General features: G+C 50.9%; 2 protein-coding genes and 1 long non-coding RNA gene across 3 annotated transcripts in view; 1 reads left to right on the top strand and 2 right to left on the bottom strand.

Annotated features, from left to right (window-relative positions):
- LOC127580815 (sushi, von Willebrand factor type A, EGF and pentraxin domain-containing protein 1-like) overlaps positions 1 to 4,806 on the bottom strand; it is a 28,329-nt gene extending 23,523 nt beyond the window's left edge. The window contains exon 1 of the mRNA XM_052034728.1: positions 4,665 to 4,806. Coding sequence (XP_051890688.1) covers positions 4,665 to 4,767 — 103 coding nt within the window. The 5' untranslated portion in view covers positions 4,768 to 4,806. The remainder of the gene's footprint in view (positions 1 to 4,664) is intronic.
- Positions 4,807 to 5,127: 321 nt separating this feature from the next.
- On the top strand, positions 5,128 to 22,350 carry LOC127580819 (uncharacterized). The gene is made up of 4 exons (XR_007957880.1): positions 5,128 to 5,400; positions 8,572 to 8,993; positions 17,378 to 17,627; positions 19,553 to 22,350. It is a non-coding gene; the product is annotated as an uncharacterized LOC127580819 (long non-coding RNA).
- LOC127580816 (serine/arginine repetitive matrix protein 2-like) lies at positions 13,944 to 15,603 on the bottom strand. The gene is made up of 2 exons (XM_052034729.1): positions 15,158 to 15,603; positions 13,944 to 14,160 (listed from the first exon to the last, which is right to left on the bottom strand). Exons 1-2 carry the CDS (start codon positions 15,601 to 15,603, stop codon positions 13,944 to 13,946), a joined length of 663 nt encoding a protein of 220 aa, XP_051890689.1.
- Positions 22,351 to 25,688: the final 3,338 nt, after the last annotated feature.

The raw sequence follows: 25,688 nt of genomic DNA, 5'->3' as shown, positions 1-25,688 counted from the left end.
TTCTTTGTGCTGCCTTATTCCTGAACTTAATGGCTCCATCATTGGTGGCGGTGCCTTCAGCTGCCTGGGTCCTCAGCTCTGGAATTTCCTCCAAATCCTCTCCACCTCTCACCCTCCTCTAAGAGCTTCCTTGGAGCTAACTTCTTAACGGGGATCTTCACAAGGTGCCATGATATCTACTTCTGATTATTGCCAGAAGGTCTGAGTACAAGAGCAGAGATGATTGGTGAGATTGCACCTGGAGGATTGTGCACAGTTCTGGTCTCCCTTTTCAAAAAAGGATCTACTTGCCGTATAGGGAGCACAGTGATGATTACCTAGACCGGTTCATCAGTGGTGGGTCTGTGAATAATCCAAACAATAATGAGAGGTGACCAAACAGAGAGCTGACTGGGTGGATTCAGGGGTGGTGTTTCCCTGGCTGAGGGCTGGAACCAGGGATCACGGCCATTCAGGACTGAGACGATGAGGAATTTCTTCACTCAGAGAACAGCAAGTCTTTGGAATTCTTTTCCCAGAAGGGCAAGAAGATGGCACTGGTTGAAATCAGCCATGGTCTGACCCAGTCCTGCTCCTATTTCTCACGGAGCATGGCTTCTGTCAAACACCTTGGGGTATTTCACTATGTTCCATTCACCCAGAAACAGAAGCTGTTGTTGCAGTGAGCTGTGCAATGTACAGATTTCATTCTCTCTCATCAAACAGGCAAGAGGATGAATCACCAAGTCACATGGTGCTTGGAATATTCATGCTGGCATCTTGTTGTTAGGATCAGTCAGCTAGCTACTGTAAGCTGCTTCCTGACTTGGAAATCCTGATCCTCTGTTCCTAGATGTTTCCTAAATCAGCATGGTTTCTGTCTTCCACTGTAAATGCTCCACACCTGCACTCTGGGGCTTTGTTGCACTGTTGGGACCTCACTGGACCTTGAGGTCGTGTCCTGCCCCAGACCACTCACCAAACTATGGACCATCATGGACAGGTGGAGCCCAGTAATCAGGAAGGCACTTGTACGGCTGGCCTTTATACAAACTGCACATTATGGCAGTGACGGTGCTTCGAACGGGTTCCATTGGCTGTGATGTGTTTTGGGGTGTCTGACAGGGATGGGAAGGCTGCTTTACAAATGCTCACCTTTACTTGTGGCTAAGCCTACAGCAGCACACTGACAGAGATTTCTACCACAGTACTGGGTAACTTGTTCCAGGGAGGAAAGAAAAGTTTGTTTAGTTAAAATAACACTGACGAGGGAGGGTGGTGATATTTTGTACAGTAACATCTGTTCAGGACAGACAATGTGGCTGTAAACTGTTCCCACTAAATCCCAGCTGCCCAGGATGGAAAGTAAATGATCACAATTTGGGTCTGTGTAAATGATTCCATTTTACCAACTGTTACCACAATGCTTGTGCTCAAGTTAGAAACAGAAAATGCTGGAAACACTCAGCAGGTCAAAGCACATCTGTGTCGAGAAACAGTTAGTGTTTCAGGTTGAAGAGCCTTCACCAATCCCGACATTGACTCGGTTTCTCTTCCCTCAGACACCGCCTGAACTGCCGAGGGTTACCGGAACTTTCTGCTGGTATTTTAGATTTCCAGCATCTGCAGTTTTTGTGATTTTCATTTACTTGTGTTCTGGTTCTGTTGTTGTAACGACTTGCATTTATATGGAATGATACAGAAAGCCAACTCCAGCAGTGAAATGTCTCAGCACAGGTGGCAGTGCGTCTACAACTGAATTATACCCAAACCAGATGCCTTGGTACATTCTAATGTGGACCCTTTCACATCCCTGCTGACACTCCCAGGGGTGCCGATTCTGATGTCCCCAGTGGTGTTCTCCCCCTTTGGCTGTTCTTCTCGGGTTTCAACAACAGATCCGGCAGCTTCATGCAGGGGGGCTACCTCTGGTTTCTGGTAACGTTCACCATTATCACCTCCATCCACCCCTCGTAACCAGACCCAACTCCCTCCCACGAATGGCATCCTGTGGTCGATGAGTATCCCCTGCCAAAGATCATCCACTCTCTCCTCCCCATTCATAACCCCAATCTTTCCTCCGATCTCCTCCCCACCTCTCCCACAACATCCCTCCTGCACCCTCACAATCTTCTCCCGCAATCTCTCCTCGCCCACTCTGACCTTCTGCCTCCACCCTCCCCCTCCTCCCCCACAACCTCTCACCTCCCCACCGCTGACGGGCGGAGGCTGCTGTGTGCATGAACCAGACCGCACGTCCTGGCATCACAGATTTGTACAGTTCACTGCTCAGGAGCATCTGAGGACATTTTTTTATTTAAAAAATATACTTGTTCATAATACGTGGAGTAAACACAATTGGGGCAAACCTTTCTTTATGTTGATCGCACCATGCAATACATCAACACCATCCTTAAATGACGCACCCATTGAGTGTTTGAGAGGCAGTTACACAGGGCCAGCCCCTCAGTGTCCTGTGGCGACAGGACCTGAGAACTTTGGAGTGGCTAGGCCTCGCTCAAACCTGCAGGGAGGGCACTTTCCTATTCATTGTCTTGCATTGATTTGTAAATGTTTCAAATAATGCTTCAGCGGAACCAGGTTCATTCAGCACTGTCTCACAACTATGATGGTTCCGTCATGTTTACACTAGACACAGATCTTCTAGCCCTTTAAGCCCAAGGTGATCAAGTTCTGTGCTCATTTGTAACTAATGGCAGATAGGCAAATTTTAAAAGTTTGTCATGAAAAGTATTTTTTGATTTATACTTCTGTTCCTGATGCCTTTGATGCACTTCAAAACAGTTACCTATTAACCAGAAATCAAAAAAGCTGCAGATGCTGAAATCTGAAATAAAACCAGAAAATGCTGGAAACCCTCAGCTGGTCATGCAGCGTCTGCAGGGAGAGAGACAGTTAATGTTTCAGGCCTGAGACTGTTGCATTACTGGTGTGGTCTGGAAATGCAGAGGATCTAATAATTCCCTTTGTTATTTGGCATTTTCATATTCACTGCCTTGCACTTGATTCGTAAATGATTCAAATAATGATTCATGACGACCGGGTTCATTCAGTACTGTCTCACAAACTATGAGGTTCATTATGACTGCCATGATACGTGGCAAATGTTGTCCCCTTATTCAAAAAAGGTAGTAGGGATAGTCCAGGGAATTACAGACCAGTGAGCCTTACGTCTGTGGTGGGCAAGCTGTTGGAAAGGATTCTTAGAGATAGGATCTATGAGCATTTAGAGAATCATGGTCTGATTAGGGACAGCCAGCATGGCTTTGTGAAGGGAAGATCATGTCTCACAAGCATGATAGGGTTCTTTGAGGAGGTGACCAGACAGATTGATGAGGGTAGTGCAGTAGATGTGGTCTACATGGATTTTAGTAAGGCATTTGACAAGGTTCCACATGGTAGGCTTCTTTGGAAGGTCAGAGAGCATGGGATCCAGGGAGGCTTGGCTGTGTGGATTCAGAATTGGCTTGCCTGTAGAAAGCAGAGGGTTGTGGTGGAGGGAGTGCATTCGGGTTGGAGGGCTGTGACTAGTGGTGTCCCACAAGGATCGGTTCTGGGACCTCTGCTTTTCGTGATTTTTATTAATGACTTGGATGAGGGGGTAGAAGGCTGGGTTGGCAAGTTTGAAGATGACACAAAGGTTGGTGGTGTTGTGGATAGTGTAGAGGGCTGTTGAAGATTGCAGAGGGACATTGATAGGATGCAGAGCTGGGCTGAGAAGTGGCAGATGGGAGCTCAATCCGGAGAAGTGTGAGGTGGTACACTTTGGAAAGACAAACTCCAAGGCAGAGTACAAGGTTAATGGCAGGATTCTGGGCAGTGTGGAGGAGCAGAGGGATCTGGGGGTTCATATCCACAGATCACTGAAAGTTGCCTTGCAGGTGGATAGGGTAGTTAAGAAAGCTTATGGGATGTTAGCTTTCATAAATCAGGGGATTGAGTTTAAGAGCAGCGAGGTAATGATGCAGCTTTACAAAACTCTGGTTAGGCCACACTTAGAGTCCAGTTCTGGTCGCCTCATTATAGGAAGGATGTGGAGGCGTTGGAAAAGGTGCAGAGGAGATTTACCAGGATGCTGCCTGGTTTGGAGAGTATGGATTATGAGGAGAGACTAAGGGAGCTAGGGCTTACTCTTTGGAGAGAAGGAGGATGAGGGGAGACATGATAGAGATGTACAAAATATTAAGAGGAATAGATAGAGTGGACAGCCAGCACCTCTTTCCCAGGGCACCAATGCTCAATACAAGAGGGCATGGCTTTAAAGTAATGGGTGGGAAGTTCAAGGGAGATATCAGAGGAAGGTTTTTTACCCAGTGGTTGGGGCATGGAATGTGCTGCCTGGGGTGGTGGTGGAGGCAGGTACATTGGTCAAATTCAAGAGATTGCTAGATAAGCATATGGAGGAATTTAAAATAGAGGGATATGTGGTAGGAAGGGGTTAGATAGTCTTAGGCGAGGTTTAAAGGTCGGCACAACATTGTGGGCCGAGGGGCCTGTATTCTGCTGTACTGTTCTATGGTTCTATGATTATTAGAGATAAATTAATGCCTTGCTGTTTTGTCCTAGAGGCTCACCTGCATGAGTAAAACCAGTCATCTAACTTATTGCAAACAATGTCAAAAAACCCAAATAATAAAATCAATGAAAGATTTTTCATCTCTTACCGAGAGTAGAGCAGATTTGTAGTACAAAGAAAAATGCTATTTTTAATGCAGTTTTCTGAAACATTTCTGCAGGTTCCTCCTTCTCAAGATGAGCTCTTGGCATGCACTCCCTTTGAATTCTGGATTCAAATTAAATTCAAGTAATCTCTTTGCCTGCCTGCTTTGTGCAGTATTGATTTTGGACAGGGAGGGTTTGTTTAGAAATGGCTCTGACAACAAAAATCTAGATGACATTTTTGGGAAATTGCAATGAAAGAGAGAAAAAAATTGTTTGAAAAGTAACAGTGAACGAGTTCAAGGACGACATTTCACAACCAGAGTAATCTCTCTGATCAGTACCAGTGAGGATGGGTTTGCAGAGTATGCATGTTGGCACACTGCAGACATTTCCTAACCAGTGTAACAGCGTTAACATTCCCCACAGGGGTATCTGCTGCTGGAGGGACATGGGAGACATGGGAATCTTTCATAAACAGCTAATAATTAAACAAACCCAGGGTTTATGTGGATTCCCAACAGTGAATTCCCAATCCCAATTTACTCAGTTGGGACAAAACACAAAAAAGTCCATCAATTGAGTCAATTATTAGAAGGAAGTTTGAGATCCAAGTGAGAGTTCTTGCCACTTGTAAAAACCCTTCTGGTTCACTAATGCTGGAATGTTGGGAATTCTCCCAGGAATGCTGGGACAAGTCAGCTGGACGAGTATCATCGTGGGAAGAAAAACCTTCTTCAGGTGAGGAAGAGCAAAAGCCAGTTAGTCTGAATGATGGGGAGGTGGGGGAGAGCGATGTCTTTAACAAAAGGAATGTCTGCAGTGGGGTGAAATGATATTGACTGGGCAGTAAAGCTGCTGTACACAGAGAGTGGTGGGTGCCTGGAACGCGCTGCCTGGGGTGGTGGGAGCAGACACGCTGGTGGTGTTTAAGAACCATGTGAACAGGCTGGGAATGGATATGGGAGGGATGATGGGATTAGGTAGATTGGTATCATGGTCAGTACAGACACGGTGGGCCGAAGGGCCTGTTCCTGTGCTGTGTTTGACTGTGTAATATGTTGGGGATGGATAGTCTGACCACTGGGAGGTGCCCACCAGGGCAGAACCGACAATGAACGAAGACGGGAAGTGAGGGGTGCAGTGGCAATGGTGGCCCAGAGACGGACAGAAAGACCAAGTCACCTGAAGCTGTAGAACTCAGCGGAAGGCTGCACCGTGCCCTGGCAGATGAGGTGCTGTTCCTCGAGCTTGTCTTGGGCCTCACTGTCACAGACCGATGGGTCAGGGTGGGGGTGGGATGGGGGATTAAAGTGGCAGCGACGGGAAGCTCAGGGTCTCCCCTGTGGACTGGACGCGGGTGTTTCCCCGAAGTGATCACCCAGTGTGTGTCTGGATTCCCCAGTGTAGGGAGACCACACCGTGAACACCGAATGCTGTGCGCTGCGTGGGAAGGAGTGTCAGTGAGCCACTGCTTCACCTGGAGGGATGACTGGTCCCTGGATGGTGGGAAGGGGAGATGGTCAGGGACGGGTGCTACTTGGGAAGGGAGGGGGAGGGGGAGGGGTGGGTGTGGGAACGGACCATGGAGTCACAGCGTGAGCTGTCTCAGTGAAATCATTCAGCTAAAAAATGGCCACGGACCTACTGGATCTGGGCCGACCCTGCTGCTGATCTACATCAGTCTGTGATCCCACAGTGGCACGGTATCCCACAGCACCTCTCTCACCCAACCCCTGCACAACGGGATTGTACCCACCTCGACCACCTGCCCCGGCACTGGGTCCCACCTACACAACACCCTCTGCCTGAGAAATGTGCTCCTCAAATCCCCTCCCACCTTAAACCTGTGCTGCCAGTCCGAGACTCCCTGGGAAACAGACGCCATCGATCCGAACTACAGACCACCGTTCCAGGCAAAACCCGGGGAATGTAGGAGAGAAATCATTCACGTTTCAGTACTGGGGGGTGTGTAGGGGGCAGTAATGAGGGGTGTGTGTAGGGGCAGTACTGATGGGGTGTGTAGGGGCAGTACTGATGGGGGTGTGTACGAGGCAGTACTGATGGGGGTGTGTAGGGGGCAGTACTGAGGGGTTGTTTGGGGGGCAGTACAGGGGGTGTGAAAGGGGCAGTGCTGAGGGGGCAGTGTGTGGGGGCAGTACTGGGGGGGTGTGTAGGGGCAGTACTGATGGGGGTGTGTACGAGGCAGTACTGATGGGGGTGTGTAGGGACAGTACTGAGGGGGTGTGTAGGGGCAGTACTGAGGAGGGTGTGTAGAGGCAGTACAGGGGGTGTGTTGGGGGCAGTACTGAGGGGGCAGTGTGTAAGGGGCAGTACTGAGGGGGTTAGGGGCAGTACTGAGGGGGTGTGTACGAGGCAGTACTGATGGGGGTGTGTAGGGGGCAGTACTGAGGGGTGAGTGTAGGGGGCAGTACTGAGGGGTTGTTTGGGGGGCAGTACAGGGGGTATGAATGGGGCAGTGCTGAGGGGTCAGTGTGTGGGGGCAGTACTGAGGAGATTGTGTGTAGGTGCATTACTAAGGGGGGTGTGTAGGGGGCAGTACTGAGGGGGTGTGTTGGGGCAGTACGGGGTGGTGTAGGGGAAGTACAGGGTGGTGTGTAGGGGGCAATACTGAGGGGGGTGTAGGGGCAGTACTGAGGGGTGTGTTGGGGGCAGTACTGAGGGTGTGTGTAGGGGGCAGTACTGAGGGGGGTAGGGGGCAGTACTGAGGAGCTTGTGTGTAGGGGCAGTACTGAGGGGGGTGTAGGGGCAGTACTGAGGGAGGGGTGTTGGGGCAGTACTGAGGGGGTGTAGTGGGCAGTACTGAGGGGTGTGTGTAAGGGGCAGTACTGAGGGGGCAGTGTGTGAGGGGCAGTACTGAGGGGGTAGGGGGCAGTACCAGGGGGGCAGTGTGTGGGGGGCAGTAATGAGGAGATTGTGTGTAGGGGGCATTACTGAGGGGGGTGTGTAGGGGGCAGCACTGAGGGGGTGTGTTGGGGCAGTACAGGGTGGTGTAGGGGGCAATACTGAGGGGGGTGTAGGGGCAGTACTGTGTTGGGGGCAGTACTGAGGGGAGTATGTAGGGGCAGTACTGAGGGGGGTGTGTAGGTGGCAGTACTGAGGGGGGGTGTAGGGGGCAATATTGAGGGGAGTGTCGGGGTCAATACTGAGGGGGCAGTGTGTGGGGTGCAGTACTTAGGGGTGTGTAGTGGGCAGTACTGAGCGGGGTGTGTTGGGGGCAGTACAGGGTGGTGTGTAGGGGTCAGTAAGGGGGGTGTAATAGGGGGTAGTACTGAGGGGGGGTGTAGGGGGGCAGTACTGAGGGGGTGTTGGGCAGTACTGAGGGGTGTGTAGGGGGCAGTACTGAGGAGATTGTTTGTAGGGGGCATTACTGAGGGGGTGTGTAGGGGAAGTACTGAGGGGGGTTTAGAGGGTAGTACTGAGGGGTGGTATGGGGCAGTACTGAGGGGGCTGTGTGTGGGGGGCAGTACTGAGGAGTGTGTGTAGGAGCAGTACTGAGGGGGCTGTGTGTAGGGGGCAGTACTGAGGGGGGTTATGGGGCAGTACTGAGGGGTGTGTAGGGGCAGTAATGAGGGGGGTGTGTAGGGGGCAGTACTGAGGGGGGTGTAGGGGGCAGTACTGAGGAGGGTGTAGGGGGCAGTACTGAGGGGGGTGTGTAGGGGGCAGTACTGAGGGGGGTGTAGGGGGCAGTACTGAGGAGGGTGTAGGGGGCAGTACTGAGGGGGGTGTAGGGGCAGTAATGAGGGGGGTGTGTAGGGAGCAGTACTGAGGGGGCTGTTGGGTGCAGTACTGAGGAGGGGGGGTTGTTGCAGGATGAATTCTCTCTCGTGCTGTGTCACACCCATTTGTTTGTCATGATTACTGACTGAGTTCCCCTGGTGTTCCATCCAGTTTTATCTTTGAACCCAGCCTTTCCTGCAGCCTGTGTTGGATCAGCGGTGGCGATGAGTAATTCTGCCCATCCCTTCCTCGAAGCTGTACAGTGCAGAATGTCACAGACTGCCGAGGTGATGATTCACCCTGGAACGCTGAGCCTTCCTGTAGCTTTCATCGATCGGCCCCAGGAATCCACTGTGGATCTGGTCTTCAAACTTCAGCTCCACTAGCACTGCTGTCAGCTTCTCCAGGCACGGTTAAGATATTTATTTATTAGTCACATGTACATCGAAACACACAGTGAAATGCGCCTTTTGCAGCCCACAAGTGTCGTCACACTTCCAGCGCCAACACAGCACGCCCACAACTTCCTAACCCGTACGTCTTTGGAATGTGGGAGGAAACCGGAGCACCCGGAGGAAACCCACGCATTCATGGTGAGAACATACAAACTCCTCACAGACAGCAGTGGAATTGAACCCGGGTCGCTGGCGCTGTAAAACGTTATGCTAACCGCTACACTACATTTAGGTTCTGTGGATGTAGTCGTGAGATCCAAGCTCCTGTTGTGTGCCCTTTATCCTGCCCGGGTTAGCCTGCCCTGCTGCAAGGGTTGTCCATGGATGATGGGAATCTCACGTGGAATGAATGTGCCCAGAGGCACCAGGGTGTAGAAGCACACAGGAGCACGTGGGCAGCGGATGTGCAGCGGACGATCACCCCGTCGTTTATCGCTCAGTGTGGACCTGTGGGCCTTTGCTTTGGGCGTTAACTGCCACTACACTCCCAGCATGCCTTGCTGTTGAATTTCATACTGGAATTAAGTTTTGGGATCGGGAACCATGAGGGAGACCACTGCCCCGGAGAAGGTGTGGTGATCCACCTTCTCAAACCGCTGCAGTCCTGCTGGTGAAGGCGCTCCCACTGTGCTGATGGGGAGGGAGATCCAGGAGTTCGAGCCAGTGACGGTGAAGGACCGGCCAGATATTTCCCAGACGGCATGGTGTGGGAATTGGAGGGGATGCTGGTGTTTCCCTTGTCCCTCCTGGTGGGAGAGGTGGTGGGTTTGGGAGGGGATGTCGGAGCAGCGCGTTGTGTGGACGGTGTGCACTGCAGCCCCCGTGCGCTGGTGATGGAGGGAGTCAAAATGTCGGGATGTCGGTGGGAATGACGTGTTCGGCTTTGTTCTGGATGGGGTTGAGTTGTTGAAGTTGCTCCCATCCAGGGAGTGGGGAGTGTTGTGGCATGTTCCTGACTGTGCCCTGTGGATGGTGAAGAGACTGGGTGTGAGGAGCGACTACCTCACCGCAGGGTCTCCAGCCCCCGACCTGCTCCTGTAACCAGTGTCTTCATGTGCCTGGTCTGGTTGGGTCTCTGGTCAGTGCTGACCCCCAGGAAGTTGATGGTGGGGACTCAGAGGTACCCCCACGATTGTCAAGTCTCTGAATCATCCCGAGGTTTCCTGAGCTCTTCCAGAGATTCTGCACCAGGTATTCCTGCTTCTCCATTTCCAACACGTTATTCCAAACTTTCACCCAGTTCCCCCACTCACATGGAGAGTGGTCACTCTGGAAGTATCGGATGTGTCTGAGGCCACAACATTCTCTTGGACTGGCAGTGCAGGTGGGTAGAAAGAGGTCACTCCCTTTGGCCCCGAGGCCCAGGGTAACAGTCACTTCCTTCGGCCCCAAAGCCCAGGGTAATGGTCACTTCCTCTGGCTCAGACACCCAGGATAATGGTCACTCCCTCCAGCCCAGGGTAACAGTCACTCCCTCTGGCCTCGAGGCCCAGAGTAATGGTCACTCCCTCTGGCGCAGACACCCAGGTCAACAGTCACTCCCTCCGGCCCAGACACCCAGGTTAACGGTCACTCCCTCTGGCCCAGGTTAACAGTCACTCCCTCTGGCCCAGACACCCAGGGTAATGGTCACTGTCTCCGTCCCCTTATTTCTCCAACACAGCTGCAACCTCATGTCCCTCCAGCTTCCCCCTCACCTCTGTCGGGACCCCCGTCACCTCCTCAAAAAACTCAGTCAAGATTGTGAGCCATGACCTGCCCCACACAAAACCGCGCTAACTGTCGCTAACAGTTCCCTACTGTTCCAAACGTGAGTAAATCCTGTCCCTGAGAATCCTCTCCAATTATCTCCCTACCACTGATGTAAGACTCACTGTCCCGTAATTCCTGGTCTGTCCCTGTTGCCCTTCCTGATCAAAGGAACAACACCGGCTGTTCTCGTCTCCTGACACCTCGCCCGATTAAAGAGGACACAAAGATCTCCATCAAGGCCCCAGTCATCTCCTTCCATGCTTCCCTTGGTATTCTGGGGTAGATTCCATCAGACCCTGGGGACTTATCCACCTTAACAGATCCAACACCTTGTCCTCCTTGAAATCAACATGGTCCAGAATATCAACACACCTCTCCCTGGTCTCAGCATCCGCCACATCCTTCTCCTTGGTGAACACCGATGTGAGGCACTCATTTTATCTCACACTTCCTCTGTCTCCAGGAATGGATCCCCTCCTTTGTTCCACTCTCTCCCTACTACCCTCTTGTTTTTAAGGTGCCTTGGAATTTTCCTCAATTGCACTCACTAAGGACATTTCACGGGCCCTTTGAGCCTCCTGATTCCTTGTTTAAGTTCTTTCCCACTTCCTTTTTATTTTCCAAGAGTCCTGTCTGATTTCAGCTTCCTAAATCTTACATATGCTTCCCTTTTCTATTTGACCAGATTTACAGCATTCCTTGCCATCCCAAGCTCTTGAGACCAACTGATTTTGTGTGATCTGTGTGTGAGAGCAGGTTACCAGCCCACCCTGTGGGTAGGCCAGGTAGCAGGAAAAGCCATTACGGGTGAACCAGCCCCTGCAGCTCATGAACGCTGGCTGAACACACAGCCCAGCTGTCTGCAGCATTTTACTTTTTAATGGTGAAGAAAATGATCACAGTTGACGGTTATTTTTAGAACTCCGAGCTTCGTAACATAAACGTTTGCCCAAAAAAGCGAAAGGTTAGGGTTAGGGTTAGGATAGAGCACAATCAAAGGCAGGAGCAGGTACTTCCACTGTTACCCAACCTTGCTGCCTGAATGAGCTTTTGACTGAAGTGAAGTACGTACTTCAGGAGTGACCGCCTTCCATCCACTGCACACGGGACTCAAACAACCTGCTCACACTCAGTGGAGCTGCTGCAGAGTCTGGTATTCTTCAGATGGACATGCTGATTAAAACACTTCAGTTTTGGTTCGTTGTACAAGTAACTGAGTCTAGGATATGTTAAGTTCTGTCTCCAACTTATTTGCAGACGGTATCAGGTTAGGTCACTTTTGGAGTGTTGTGTGCAGTTCTGGTAGCCCCATTACAGGAAGGATGTGGGGGCTTTGGAGAGGGTGCAGAAGAGGTTCACCAGGATGCTGCCTGGATTAGAGGGTATGAGCTAAAAGGAGAGGTTGGACAAACTTGGGTTGTTCTCTCTGGAGCAGCGGAGGCTGAGGGGAGACCTGATGGAAGTTATGAGAGGCAGAGGTAGGGTAAACAGGCAGAGTCTTTCTCCCAGGGTAGAAATGTCGAACACTAGGCAGTATGGCTTTAAGGTGAGAGGGGGAAAGTTCAAAGGGGGTGTGTGGGGCAAGGTTTTTTTTACACAAAGGGGTAGGTACCTGGAAAGCACCATCGGGGAAGATACAATAGTTGTGTTCAAGAGGCTTTAAGACAGGCTCATGAATGTGCAGAGAAGATTGGTAAGTTGTCACATGTACTGAGGTACGGTGAAGAACTTGTCCTACGCACCATCCATACAGATCAATTCATTACAACAGTGCATCGAGGTAGTACAAGGGAAAACAATAACAGAATGCAGAATAAAGTGTTACAGTTACAGAGAAAGTGCAGTGCAGGCAGACAATAAGGTGCCAGGCCCATGATGAGGCAGATTGTGAGGTCAAGAGTCCATCTTATCACACTAGGGAACCATTCAATAGTCTTATAACAGCAGGATAGAAGCTGTCCTTGAGCCTGGTGGTACGTGCTTTCAGGCTTTTGTATCTTCTGCCTGATGGGAGAGGGGAGAAGAGAGAATATCTGGGGTGGGTGGGGTCTTTGATTACGTTGGCTGCTTTACCGAGGCAGTGGGAGGTATAGACAAGAGTCCATGGAGGGGAGGCTGGTTTCTGTGATGTGCTGAGCTGTGTCCACAACTCTCTGCAGTTTCTTGTAGTCACGGACAGAGCAGTTGCCGTCCCAAGCCGTGATGCATCCTGATAGAATGCTTTCTGTGGTGCATTGGTGAAAATTGGGGAAGGACATGCCGAATTTCTTTAGCCTTCTGAGGAGGCAGCACGGTAGCGTAGCAGTTAGCGCGGCACTATTACAGCACCAGCGATAGGGGTTCGATTCCCGTCGCTGTCTGTAAGGAGTTTGTACGCTCTCCCGTGTCTGCGTGGGTTTCCTCCGGGTGCTCCGGTTTCCTCCCACATTGCAAAGACATACGGGTAGGTTAATTTGGGTTTAAAATGGGCGGCGCGGACTCGTTGGGCCGGAAGGGCCTGTTACCACGCTGTAAATAAAATGTAAATTTAAATTTAAATTAAGTAGAGGCATTGGTGAGCTTTCTTGGCCGTGGCATCTACGTGATTGAACCAGGACAGGCTATTGGAGATGTTCATTCTGAGGAACTTGAAGCTCTCAATCCTCTCGAGCTCAGCACCTTTGATGCAGACAGATGCATGTACATCGCCACCACTTCTTGAAGTCAATGACCAGCTCTTTTGTTTTGCTGACATTGAGGGAAAGGTTGTTGTCATGACACCATGTCACTAAGCTCTCTATCTCCTTCCTGTACCCTGACCCATCGTTATTTGAGATACAGCCAACTATGGTGGTATCATCTGCAAACTTGTAGATGGAGTTAGAGCAGAATCTGGCCACACAGTCGTGAGTGTACAGGGAGTAGAGTAGAGGGCTGAGGACGCAGCCTTGTGGGTGGGGCACCAGTGCTGAGAATAATCGTGCCAGAGGTATTGCTGCCTATCCTCACTGATTGCGGTCTGTTGGTCAGAAAGACAAGGATCCAGTTACAGAGGGAGGTGTTGATTCCTATTTCTTGGAGTTTGGTAATGAGTTTGTTTGGAATTATAGTATTGAAGGTGGAAGGATATGGATCTTGTGCAGACAGAAGGAAACTTATTTAGTTTGGCATCGTGCTCGGTACAGACACTATGTGCCAAAGGGCCTTTTCCTGTGCTGTACGTTGTATGTTGGGAGGACACAAAGTATGGTGTATGCTGCCACCATGTGGTAGACATTGGTCATGCTGCAGAACATGTTAAATAGTTTAACTTCTCAACTTTAAACTTATGGTATTTCAAACACGTTTATTCACAATTTAAAACCATTCAATGTTGACAATCTGAGCTCTCTGGCCAAAGCATCTTTGGTGACACTGCACCTGTGCCCTTGTTCCTGGGGTAAGGTTGACGGGGCCCTGACTGTCTGAATGCTCTGGGTGTCTGCGGCTTGGCCTGCGACCATCAGTGAGGTGATGCTCTCCGTGTGCTTGGGGACTGGTGGAGAACTGACGCATCTGTCGGAATGGGGTTCCTCTGTGCGGATGAACAAGAAGGTTTCATTTGGAAACATTGTCATGGGGCAGCACTGTATTGTTTGCGTAAAATACTGGAATGTTTGGAACAAGAACTTTTAGAAATAGCAACTGGATTTCTGAAAGAATTCAGTTTTTGATTCCTCAGGAGGAGACAACCTTGAGAAGCATGTGTTCTGAGCCAGTCCTGTGACCAAATGCAGCCACCAATTCAAATGCTGCAGGGGTGTTCGGCCCACAGACGGAGACCTGAGGGGTCGATTTTTGGATTTGTTGGCCAGGAGTTCATGTTCGTCAACACACTCCAGGTGTACTGCGTGATCCCAATTTGTGCCACTGGATAGATTACATCCAGTGGAACAGACAGACAGAACCAGCATCAGCCTGTGACCAGGCCAGGCCAACACTGATCTGAAACAGCAAACACAACGCTGGAGGAATTCAGTGGCTCGATCTGCATCTGAGGAAGCAAAAGGTGTAGGTCGACGTTTCAGGTCGAGATCCTCAGTCAATCCTGATGTAGATTCACATCTTCTGCCTCCACAGATGCTGCTCGACCCACTGAATTCCTCCAGCGTGTTGTGTTTTGTTCCAGATTCCAGTATCTGCTCTCCCTTCTGTCTTCACACTGCTGGGGGGGGGTGTTAATGTGGGGAGAATAAAATGGGATGATTGCAGGACTGGTGTAAACTTGTGGGTGCGGGTTGGTGTGGACTCGATGGGCCGAGGGGCCTGTGTGTGTGCTGTACCTCTCCGTGACTCTGGTATCTGAAGCACACTGTTTGCAGCGTGGCCTCCTGCAGGGAACTGGTTAAACCTACAGCGAGAAAACATCGAAAGGTCACGGCCAAGGGTGGACCCAGCGAGCTACCCCTGCAGAGGGCCAGCACGGACATGATGGGTGAATGGCCTCTCCCTGTGCCGTAGTCATTCCAGGATTCTAGTTTTCATCATTCCTGACTCTGAACATTCATTTACATCAGTCGTCAGTCACTCACCTGGGGATGGAGGTGTCTGCTCCGACTGTACCCGGTGATGGGGGTTGTCTGCTCCGACTGTACCCGGTGATGGGGGTTCTCTGCTCCGACCGTACCCGGTGATGGGGGTTGTCTGCTCCGACTGTACCCGGTGATGTCTGCTCCGACTGTACCCAGTGATGGTGGTTCTCTGCTTCGACCGTATCCGGTGATGGGGGTTGTCTGCTCCGACTGTACCTGGTGATGGGGGTCCTCTGCTCTGACTGTACCTGGTGATGGGGGTTGTCTGCTCTGACTGTACCCGGTGATGGGGGTCCTCTGCTCTGACTGTACCTGGTGATGGGGGATGTCTGCTCCGACTGTACCCAGTGATGGGGGTTCTCTGCTCCGACTGTACCTGGTGATGGGGATTGTCTGCTCTGACTGTACCCGGAGGCTTCGATCTTGCCGCTGTTCCTGCCGTCCATCCCTCTGCACTGTAACCGATTTCAGATGGTGCTAGAAACCAACCGAGACTCTGTACACCAGAAGAAATCAGTCACCATGGGAGGGGAGCGGACTCACTGCAGATAAGGTCTGCGAGTTACGCTCAGCACTCGGGACGGATAGAAGCACTCACAGACATTAATTACACCAGGCATTTCAATGTGTAAATATCATCGATAAGCAGCAACACCGTGCGCAGCGCAGCCCAAACGTTCTGCGCAAACACAGACCCAGGCTTAAAGCCAAACTCTGAGCAAACCCGGTGAGTCTGAGCTGGTGACTGAGAGGTTCCATATGGGTCTGACCCGGGTCGCTGAGGATGGTGCGGTGGTTTAGGGTTGGGACAGTGCACCACACACCCACCAGTGGGGGGAAAACATGGTGGGACGGTGAGGGGTGGTGGAGGGGTGAGCGGTGGGGGTTGGGGGGTGAGCGGTGGGGGTGGGGGGTGAGCAGTGGGGGTGGGGGTTGAGTGGTGGTGGAGGGGTGAGGGTTGGGGGTGGGGGTGAGCGGTGGGGGTCGGGGGGTGAGCGGTGGGGGTTGAGCAGTGGTGGAGGGGTGGGGGGTGGGATGGGGGGTGAGGGGTGGGGGGTGGGATGGGGGGGTGAGGGGTGAGGGAGTGGGATGGGGGGTGAGGGGTGGGGGACAGGTGGGAGGACTCGGCCGCCTGGGTCTGTTCCAGATGTGGAGACAGGCCAATGTACTAAGGAAAAGAGCTCAGGACCAGACCATGGTCAGCACCGTGACCAGTCAGCAGGAGGGGCAGAACTGCCACTAAACCAACGGCTTCAGTCGATTCACTGCAGGGAGATCGGCCTCCACCCCGTCCCTGTCACTGGGAGCATCGGCTGGTGGGAGCCAGACACACATCTGGGTGGTGTTGGCAACTGGGGTGGAGATGGGCAGGAAATATCCCTGGGGTAGGATATACCCCTGGGCAGGATATACCCCTGGGGTAGGGTATAGCCTTGGGCAGGATATGCCCCTGGGAAACGTATACCCCTGAGGCAGATATACCCCTGGAGTAGGGTGTACCCCTGGGGAAAATATACCCCTGGGGCAGGATATACCTGTGGGACAGGTAAACCTCTGGGGGAGGATATACATCTGGGCAGGTTATAGCCCCGGGCAGGATATACCCCTGGGAAAGATACCCCGAGGGCAGGTATACCCTGGAGTCAAATCTCCAGGGGTTTGGATAGACTCTCAGGGGGCAGGACATGGGCTCAGGGTGTGTCAGGTCCTTGGGGCAGGGTGTAGGGACAGGGTGTGCTCCAGGGCAAGGTCAGACAAAAATGGGCCATCAAAGGGTTTCGGGATGAAGAACTGTGCACCACTCTCTCAAACAACAGCTAATTCCTAGCTTTGACTGGGACTGCTCCGGGGGCCAGACCTGAGACAGGACCTCGGAGAGACCTCCACATGAGGGAGGGGAGAGGGTGCCCGGTCTGGGCAGGGCAGTGGTGGCAGGTTGTCCACTCGATCCACCCATGAAAGCAGAGGAAGCCACAGAGAGCTGCAGGAAGGTTTACCTTGGTGGGGAGGGAAACGCTGCCGTACTCCATCACAGGGGGAAGGAGCCCTCACATGTTTGATCAGGGGACTAGGAACCCTCATACGTTTGGCTGGAAGGAACTGTGACAAGGGCTTTAGGAAATGACAGTTAGGGCAGGGAAAATCCCAACAAATCTCATGCCCTCCTTGAGTGTGTTTTTACTTTGAGATCATCTTCATTGTTGCCGTTCTTCCTCCTAGAACACTGATTTCAGATGGTGCTAGAGTCAGCACTTTCAATCTAAGACACCACATGAAACCAGCTTCCTGAAGAAAACCAAACTGCCCTGCAGGTTCGGAGATGATTCCAGCTCCTCTTCAAGATCCTGAGGGGAGAGAGTGCTGAGAGTTTGAATTAGAAACCTTTACTTCACCCGGATCTCCTCCCGCCCTTCCCCACCACCCCCAGAGGCCTCATCCTGTGACCTGTGGAGAAATGTCATGGATGCTGGTGAGAGATGGTGACAGGCAGGTGCGGGGGTGGGAGGGGAGAGCAGATCCACTGGGGGTGGGTCACAGGTAAGGAGGACAAACGGGGAGGGGGGGGGTAGAAAACAGAGAGAGAGGCGAGGAAAGGGAAGAAAAGAGGCATGATTGGGGGGTGTTTGGGGGAGGGGATTGTGGAGATTACTTAAAGTGGGAGAATTCAATGTTCACGCTGTTAGGCTGCAAGGTTCCAAAGTGGAGAATGAGGTGCTGTTCCTCCGGTTTGCACTTGGTTATACTCCTTGTGTTAAAGGCAGAGTTTCGGTAAATAAACATCACAGGCTGATAGCAGTAGTCCAGCACAGTACACCTGCACACTCCAGGCTCCTGGTTACTGAGTGTAACAGGCAACACCTGGGCTCACACCCCCGCCAGTGGTCTTAAAGGGCCAAAGGCCCTGAATGATACTTCAGTCACTTTGAAAGCTGTTGCCTCCTGCTCGTCGCTCAGCACCACCGTACTGACAGCCACGTTGGAACAGGGTCACTCCTACACCTCGCACTGCATGTCCATCTCCCGCCTCTCCCCCTGCTGAGGGCTCAAACCACTGGCGGGCCCCTGGCAGAGGGTGAGAGTGGAGGCCCCAAGCGGGAACGTGGACACTTCCCTGTGCCTCACTGTGAGAGCCACAGCCAATGCACAATGAGTGTGAGGTTTGGTGATGAAGGGATCCCCCAGGGTGTGGGATCATTACACACACACACACACACACACACACACACACACACACACAGTAGATTGGGACCGAAGGGCTCCCAGTACAAGGTAGTCAGCAGAGATGAAGGGGAGAGAGGTGGGGGAGAGGGGTAGTGGATGGGGTACTGCCATGCTGGTGTCCCAGAGAGGCTAGTGGTAGGAAGTGAGAGACTGGACACAACATGGGCGCCAGGATAGTTATACAGTAACAGAGACAGGCCCTTGGGCCCAGCATATCCTTGCTGACCACACAGTACTCCAGCTGAGGTCTGACAATATTTCATAAAGTTGGAGCATAATGTCCCGGCTCTTGTATTCAGTTCCCTGACTAATGAAAGCTGCCACCCCATATGCATTCTTAAGCATGTTATCTACCTTCACTGCCACCATCAAGGATCATTGGATTTGTTTAAGATAAGGTATCTTTATTAGTCACTTGTACATCGAAACACACAGTGAAATGCATCTTTTGCGTAGAGTGTTCTGGGGGCAGCCCACAAGTGTCACCACGCTTCTGGCACCAACATAGCATGCCCACAACTTCATGTACCCTACACTAATCCCATTTACCAGCACTGGGTCTGTACCCCCCTCTGCTTTGGCGATCAAGTGCTCGTCTAGTTACTTTTTCAATCCGGTGGGTCTCTGCCTCCAGCAGCCCTCAGGCAGTGCGTTCCAGGTTCCCGCCTCTGAGTGAGATGATTCTTGACCAGATCCCCTCTCCTCCCAGAACTACACCCTCTGGTTCTACTCACCTCTGCCTTGGGGAGAAGTTTCTCGCTGTCCACCCTCTCACGTCCTGATACACCTCTGTCAGGCTCCCTCAGCTGGAACAGTCCGTCCCAGTTCCATCCTGGTGACTCTCCCCTGACCCCCCCTCCAGCACTGCCACATCCCCCAACCTGCTGGGAAGGTCTCAGGATGAAGGGCAGCCATCTGGGACTGGAGAAGAGCATTAACTTCACCGAGTGGTTTATGTGGCATGCCCCCAACCCCCCCCCCCCCCCCCACGGGGCTGCAGAGAGCTCAGTGTTTGACGATATCCAGGGCTGGAGTGTGGGGATTGGGGAGTGGGAACTGAGCGAGTGGGAGGAGTGGGAGTTGGAGAGAGTGGGATTGCAAGGTGTGGGAGTTGGGAGAGTGGGAACTGGACACAGGATGTTACTGAAGTCACATTGTTGGATTCACACTCAGTCCGACTGGGTCAGGGAGCCTCCTTCTCTGGACAACACGAGGGGTCCTTACAACAGCCATCCTTTCCCAGATCACAGCTACTGAGACCAGCCTCATTCACAGACCGAGGTTTGAAATCACCTCCAGTCAGTACCCTGGCTGGACACGTACAACACCCGGACCAGAGTGCTGCTGTTGCCACAGTGACAGGAAAATAGGACCTGGTCACTGCACGGTCCATCACCTGGCTACGGTCAGCTGAAGATACAATACCCCTGCCAAGGAGCAGCACTGCAGACACAAACTACACTTTGCAAGAAGACTGCAGTAGAACTGTTCAAAAGATTGAAACTAGTCATGTCCCCTTTGACCCTCATCAATTTGTATCGATGCACCATAGAAAGCATCCTATCCGGATGTATCACATCTTGGTATGGCGATTGCTCTGCCCGGGACCATAAGAAACTGCAGAGAGTTGTGGACACAGCTCAGCGCATCACAGAAACCAGCCTCCCCTCCATGGACTCTGTCTACACTTCTTGCTGCCTCGGAAAAGCAGCCAACATAATCAAAGACCCCACCATCCTGGACATTCTCTCTTCTCCCCCCTCCCATTGGGCAGAAGATCCAAAAGCCTGAAATCACGTATCACCAGGCTCTATCCCGCTGTTATAAGACTATTGAACGGTCACCTAGTACCTCGTTATGGCCTTGAATCTTATTGTCTGCCTGCACTGCACTTTCTCTGTAACTGACACTTTATTCTGCATTCTGTTATTGTTTTCCCTTGTACTACCTCAATGCACTGTTGTAATGAATTGATCTGTATGGATGGCCACTGTACCTCGGTACATGTGACAATAATAAACCAACTTACCCATTGGGCAGGAACCATGTCCCAGAGTCAGATGGGTTAGGCAGTGCTGACGTTTGCCAGAACGACAGCTGATTGATTCAGGGAACAAAATGACCATGTTGGAAATGAACTCCTCTCATTATTTCTGCCCCCTAATGCTGATGGTCAGACTCCCACAGTCAACACCTTGGGACCTGGGTCTCACACACACAGCAATGCCAGGGTGCACATGACTGAGATGCACTTGTTTCAGCCACTTACTTGTGACGACACAGGAGGCCGTTCAGCCCATCATCCATGCCAGCCCCCAGAAGAACAATCCTGTCAGTCCCATTCCCCTTTCCCCTGCAGCTTCATCTCTCACACGCTCATCTACTCCCCTTCGATTCTTCTGCTGCTCACCTACACACTCGGGGTTATTTACAGCAGCCAATTAACCCTCCGGCCCACACGTCCGTGGGATGTGGGAGAAAACCGGAGGTTGGGATTGAACCTGGGTTTCTGGGGTTGTGAGGCAGTGGTGCTGATTGCTCCTACCTCCATCCACCTTGTCCTCTCACCGAGAAGCCTTAAAATAACCACTGGCAACATAAGAACATAAAAAATAGGAGCAGAAGGAGGCCATCCGGCCCGTCGAGCCTGCTCCGCCATTCAATAAGATCATGGCTGATCTGGCGGTGGACTCAGATCCACCTACCTGCGTTTTACTATAATTCCCCTACAATGCAAAAATCTATCTAACTGTGTGTTAAATATATTTAATGAGGTAGCAGAGATTCAATTCCCTGGGCAGAGAATTCCACAGATTCACTACCCTCTGGGAAAAGCAGTTTCTCCTCGTCTCCACCCTAAATCTATTCCCTGAATCTTGAGGCTTTGTCCCTTAGTTCTAGTCTCACCTACCAGTGGAAACAACCTTCCTGCCTCTACCTTATCTATCCCTTTCATAATTTTATATGTCTCTATAAGATCCCCTCTCATTCTTCTGAATTCCAGTGAGTACAGTCCCAGGCGACTCAATCTCTCCTCATAGGCTAACCCCCTCATCTCCGGAATCAACCTGGCGAACCTCCTCTGCACCACCTCCAAAGCCAGTACATCTTTCCTCAAGTAAGGAGACCAGAACTGCACGCAGTACTCCAGGTGCAGCCTCACCAGTACCCTGTACAGTTGCAGCATAACCTCCCTGCTCTTAAATTCAATCCCTCCAGCAATGAAGGCCAACATTCCATTTACCTTCTTGATAACCTGTTGCACCTGCAAACCAACCTTTTGCAATTCATGCACAAGCTCTCCCAAGTCCCTCCGCACAACAACATGCTACAATCTTTCAATATTTAAATAATAATCTGATCTTCAACTTTTCCTTCCAAAGTGAATGACCTCGCATTTACCAATGTTGTACTCCATCTGCCAGACCCTTGCCCACTCACTGAACCTATCTATATGTCTCTGCAGACTCTCCACATCCTCTGCACTGGAGAAACTGGAGAAAAGCAGCAGCTGAAGGGAAGGTTTAAGGACCAACATTTGTACAGCGGGTCTACAGAGGTTGCTGCACTTGGTCCAGGAGATGAAGACCGATGATTGGTCCAATCACGTCTGTTATGCCTTTTGCCTCTCAGGTTTAGATCAATGGAGCAAAGCTCTCCCTACCCTGCCAATCACAGACTGGTACCCAACACAACCGCTGCCTTTGTGTGCACTGGGCTTTGCTGGGGGCAATGTCGGGGTTTAAATTAAACCTGTTACTGGAAGGAAAGGAAAGGCAAAGTAAATGTTCAATCCAAGCAAACCTCCACTTTATAAGAACACACTTCAAGGAATTAAATACTTTCCATAAAAAACATTGACACTCAGTTTTGAGAACGATGCAAAAACACAAACTTTTCCATAACTATTCCAGAAATAGTTTTTGTCTTTTTTTTAGGAATAAACTTTGTGTTATGATAATCTAGTAAACCATCCTCACACTGATTGTACAGATCACCACCAATAAAACAAGCTTAGCAGCAGAAGTTAATCAAATCCTTTCCAGCTGAACCCAGAGAATGTCACTCTGGGCAACGGCCAGACTGCAGACATGCCTAACCAAGGTGTGTGAGATTTAATACTGGAATTCAAGAGCCACCTGTCCTTGGTCTGGTTCAAGTCCAAAAACCTAAAATAAACTAACTGTAAATGTGCCAAAGCTCTGGGTCTGATAGGATCCATTTCCCCTACTGTCCTGGGCTTGGCTAGGTTCCTTCCAACTTGTGACCCCATTCCCATATGACCTGCAGATACAATATTCCTGGCGAGGAGCAGGGCTGAAGCAAGAACCTACAATCCAATTTGCAAGAATGTAGTGGGACTCCTCCAAAGATTGAGGTGACGCACTGGGCAGGAACCATGTACCAGAGGCAGACTGTTTCGGCAGTGCTGATGTTTCCCAGAACAACAGCTCATTAAAATAATCAGGCTGGAACTATACATCCCTCAGTCTTTATTTCTGATTATAATTCCAGCTGATTATTCAGGAATCCTGATCCAAGCCCACCCCTTCCCTTCCCTTCTATCTCCACCCCACCCCACCCCACCCCACACCCTCTTTGAACTCACCTCGTTCAGGAGACCACCTCCGCTTGTTCCCACCAGCTGCCCTACCTGCCCTATGTTGGTGAACGGTTCTCTTTCCTCCGGTTAGTATGAAGAACAGAAGCTGGTGATTTAGGCAGAAACGTATCGGCATGGATAGAACATTAGCATAGTTGGGTAACTGGGTCTCCTTCTGGTGGGCAAGATGTAAGGAGTGGTGCGTCACGGGGATCGAAGCTGGAGGTCTGTAGATGACGGGTGAAGGTATGTGAAGGACATTTGCTCGGGTGGGAGAGCCTAGTGATAACTTTTTATCTCTCAGAGGGACATGAATCTTTGAAGCTCTCATTCTGAAAGGGCTGTGGAAGCAGCCCTTGAATATTTTTGGACAAGCTTGAGCAGCTTCCTACTCATCTGAACAACTCAGCACCAGGAGGTACATATCCCTCCGTACATCAGTGCCTGGGTACACAGATCTGGAGGTCCCACCACTGTCTCACACACACAGTGACCCACAGAACTGGAGGTCCCACCACTGTCACACACACAGTGACCCACAGAGCTGGAGGTCCCACCACTGTCACACACACAGTGACCCACAGAGCTGGAGGTCCCACCACTGTCACACACACAGTGACCCAGAGAGCTGGAGGTCCCACCACTGTCACACACACAGTGACCCAGAGAGCTGGAGGTCCCACCACTGTCACACACAGTGACCCACAGAGCTGGAGGTCCCACCACTGTCACACACAGTGACCCAGAGAGCTGGAGGTCCCACCACTGTCACACACACAGTGACCCACAGAGCTGGAGGTCCCACCACTGTCACACACAGTGACCCAGAGAGCTGGAGGTCCCACCACTGTCACACACAGTGACTCACAGATCTGAAGGTCCCACCACTGTCGCACACACAATGACCCACAGAGCTGGACGTCCCACCACTGTTGCACACAATGGCCCCCATGCAGCCAGAGCATCGACTCACTGGGAGAGATTTCCGTTTGAAGCCACATTGTGAATGATACAATCCACCGAGCTGCCCCAACATCTGTCAGTTGGTGCCTGCACTACTGTGGAGTCCCTCAGGTAGTGTCTGCTGCTCTGTGATGGAGTTTGGAGATAGAGAGGAGCTCCAGATGGACAGGTGGGACATGACTGAAGTAACTCTGGGGGTCAATCACTGTGTTTGCTGTAAGTCCACCAGTCCTTCGCCCAGAACAGGGCTGGAAGCACGGAGCAGGTCAGACACTGCCTGTGGAGAGGAACGTTTCAGGTCCATGGTCTTCATCTGACGAATGCTCAGCAACCCGAAATATTCACTCTGTTCTCTCTGCCTGACCTGCTGAGTGTTTCCAGCACTTTCTACCTTTATTTCACATTTCCAGTGTCTGCAGTATTTTGCCTTCATAACCCTTGAATGGAACATTGAAAAGTACTTTATTAGCATTAATTGACACACATTCATTGAACTGTTACCCAAATGCTGTAACTTAAAGTTGGAAGAGAAACAAACAACATTACTGACATTCCCCAAGACATTCCTTAAACTGTCCCATTCCAAAAACTGTTTGGAAAAATTTGTCTGAATATCTGAACAGTTTGTACTCTGAGATGGTTTGGGAAAAGTTCCACTAAAAGTTTTGAAGGAAGAAATCAACGCCGGTGAGGAAGCTGGAGTCACCATCTGAAAGCTTCTGCAGAGTACGACTGTAACTGTCCGTTTGGGTTACAGCTGGCAGTTCCACTATCTCAGAAGCAGAATTTCTCATGGACTTGCTTAATTTGCTTATTATTGAATCCAAACCGCAGCTTTCTGAACTGCAGGTTTTCCCAAGCACCAAGATCTTGGATGCCCAACTCAATTATATGTCTCAAATCTTTAGTAAATAAACTTAAGGCAAGACAACTCTGCTCTTACAGCACAAAACATTCCTTACTGAAATGAACTCCTTATTCCAGCGCGGAGAAGATTTGCTTTCTGCAGAGCGAGTGACTCAGGAGAAATACCAGGGCGTTAACAGGTAGCAGCCAGCTATTGTACATGGAGGGCCCTGCCAATCACACCATTATTCACTCACTACCCAGGGTTCCAGGTTCTTGGCAAGCAGAAGCACAGTTGTTTTCAATGTTTAACAGTTTTGTTTGTTGTGCAAGGAGATGGAATTGAAAGAACAGCAAGTTCTGCCGAACAGGGTTTAACGCAACTTCTCCTGCGCTGCGGTTCACCTTGGACCAGGCTGGGAGCAGGTTGCTGCCCCACTGCTCTGTGGCTGAAAGTCTTCTATAAAAGGCATTTAGCAAGCAGTCAAAATATACCCCATCCCCATCTGAATAAATGACTGGGTAATAACAAAACTAAATCCTAAAAAGTTATTCAAATGTAGTTTTATTAAATGGAACTGTAGACGTGATCGACATCACTGGGAGCATCAAAGGTCTCAGGTAGACCCTCTCCACAGGAAAATCTTTCACAGCACTGAACAGTGATTATTTTGTAGACAGCCCTGTCAAAGGTGGACATGTACAGTTGATGGGCAGAAACCTCACACACACGCTGGGTGCGAGGCATCGATACACAACCATTGGTGGTGTTGCTAACAGTAACTTATTACTAGCATGGCTGGGGAGATTGCTTTCATGTGAAGAACCTTAAAATAGATCCTTCTTCACTGTGGACATCCCCAGCCGGGGTCCTACAAAGCCACACATGGACCCTCT

The sequence above is a fragment of the Pristis pectinata genome, chromosome 20 (genome assembly GCF_009764475.1).
Source record: "Pristis pectinata isolate sPriPec2 chromosome 20, sPriPec2.1.pri, whole genome shotgun sequence".
Lineage (NCBI taxonomy): Eukaryota > Metazoa > Chordata > Chondrichthyes > Rhinopristiformes > Pristidae > Pristis > Pristis pectinata.
The sequence above is the reverse complement of the archived record's forward strand: the minus strand, read 5'-3'. Positions and strand labels throughout refer to the sequence as shown.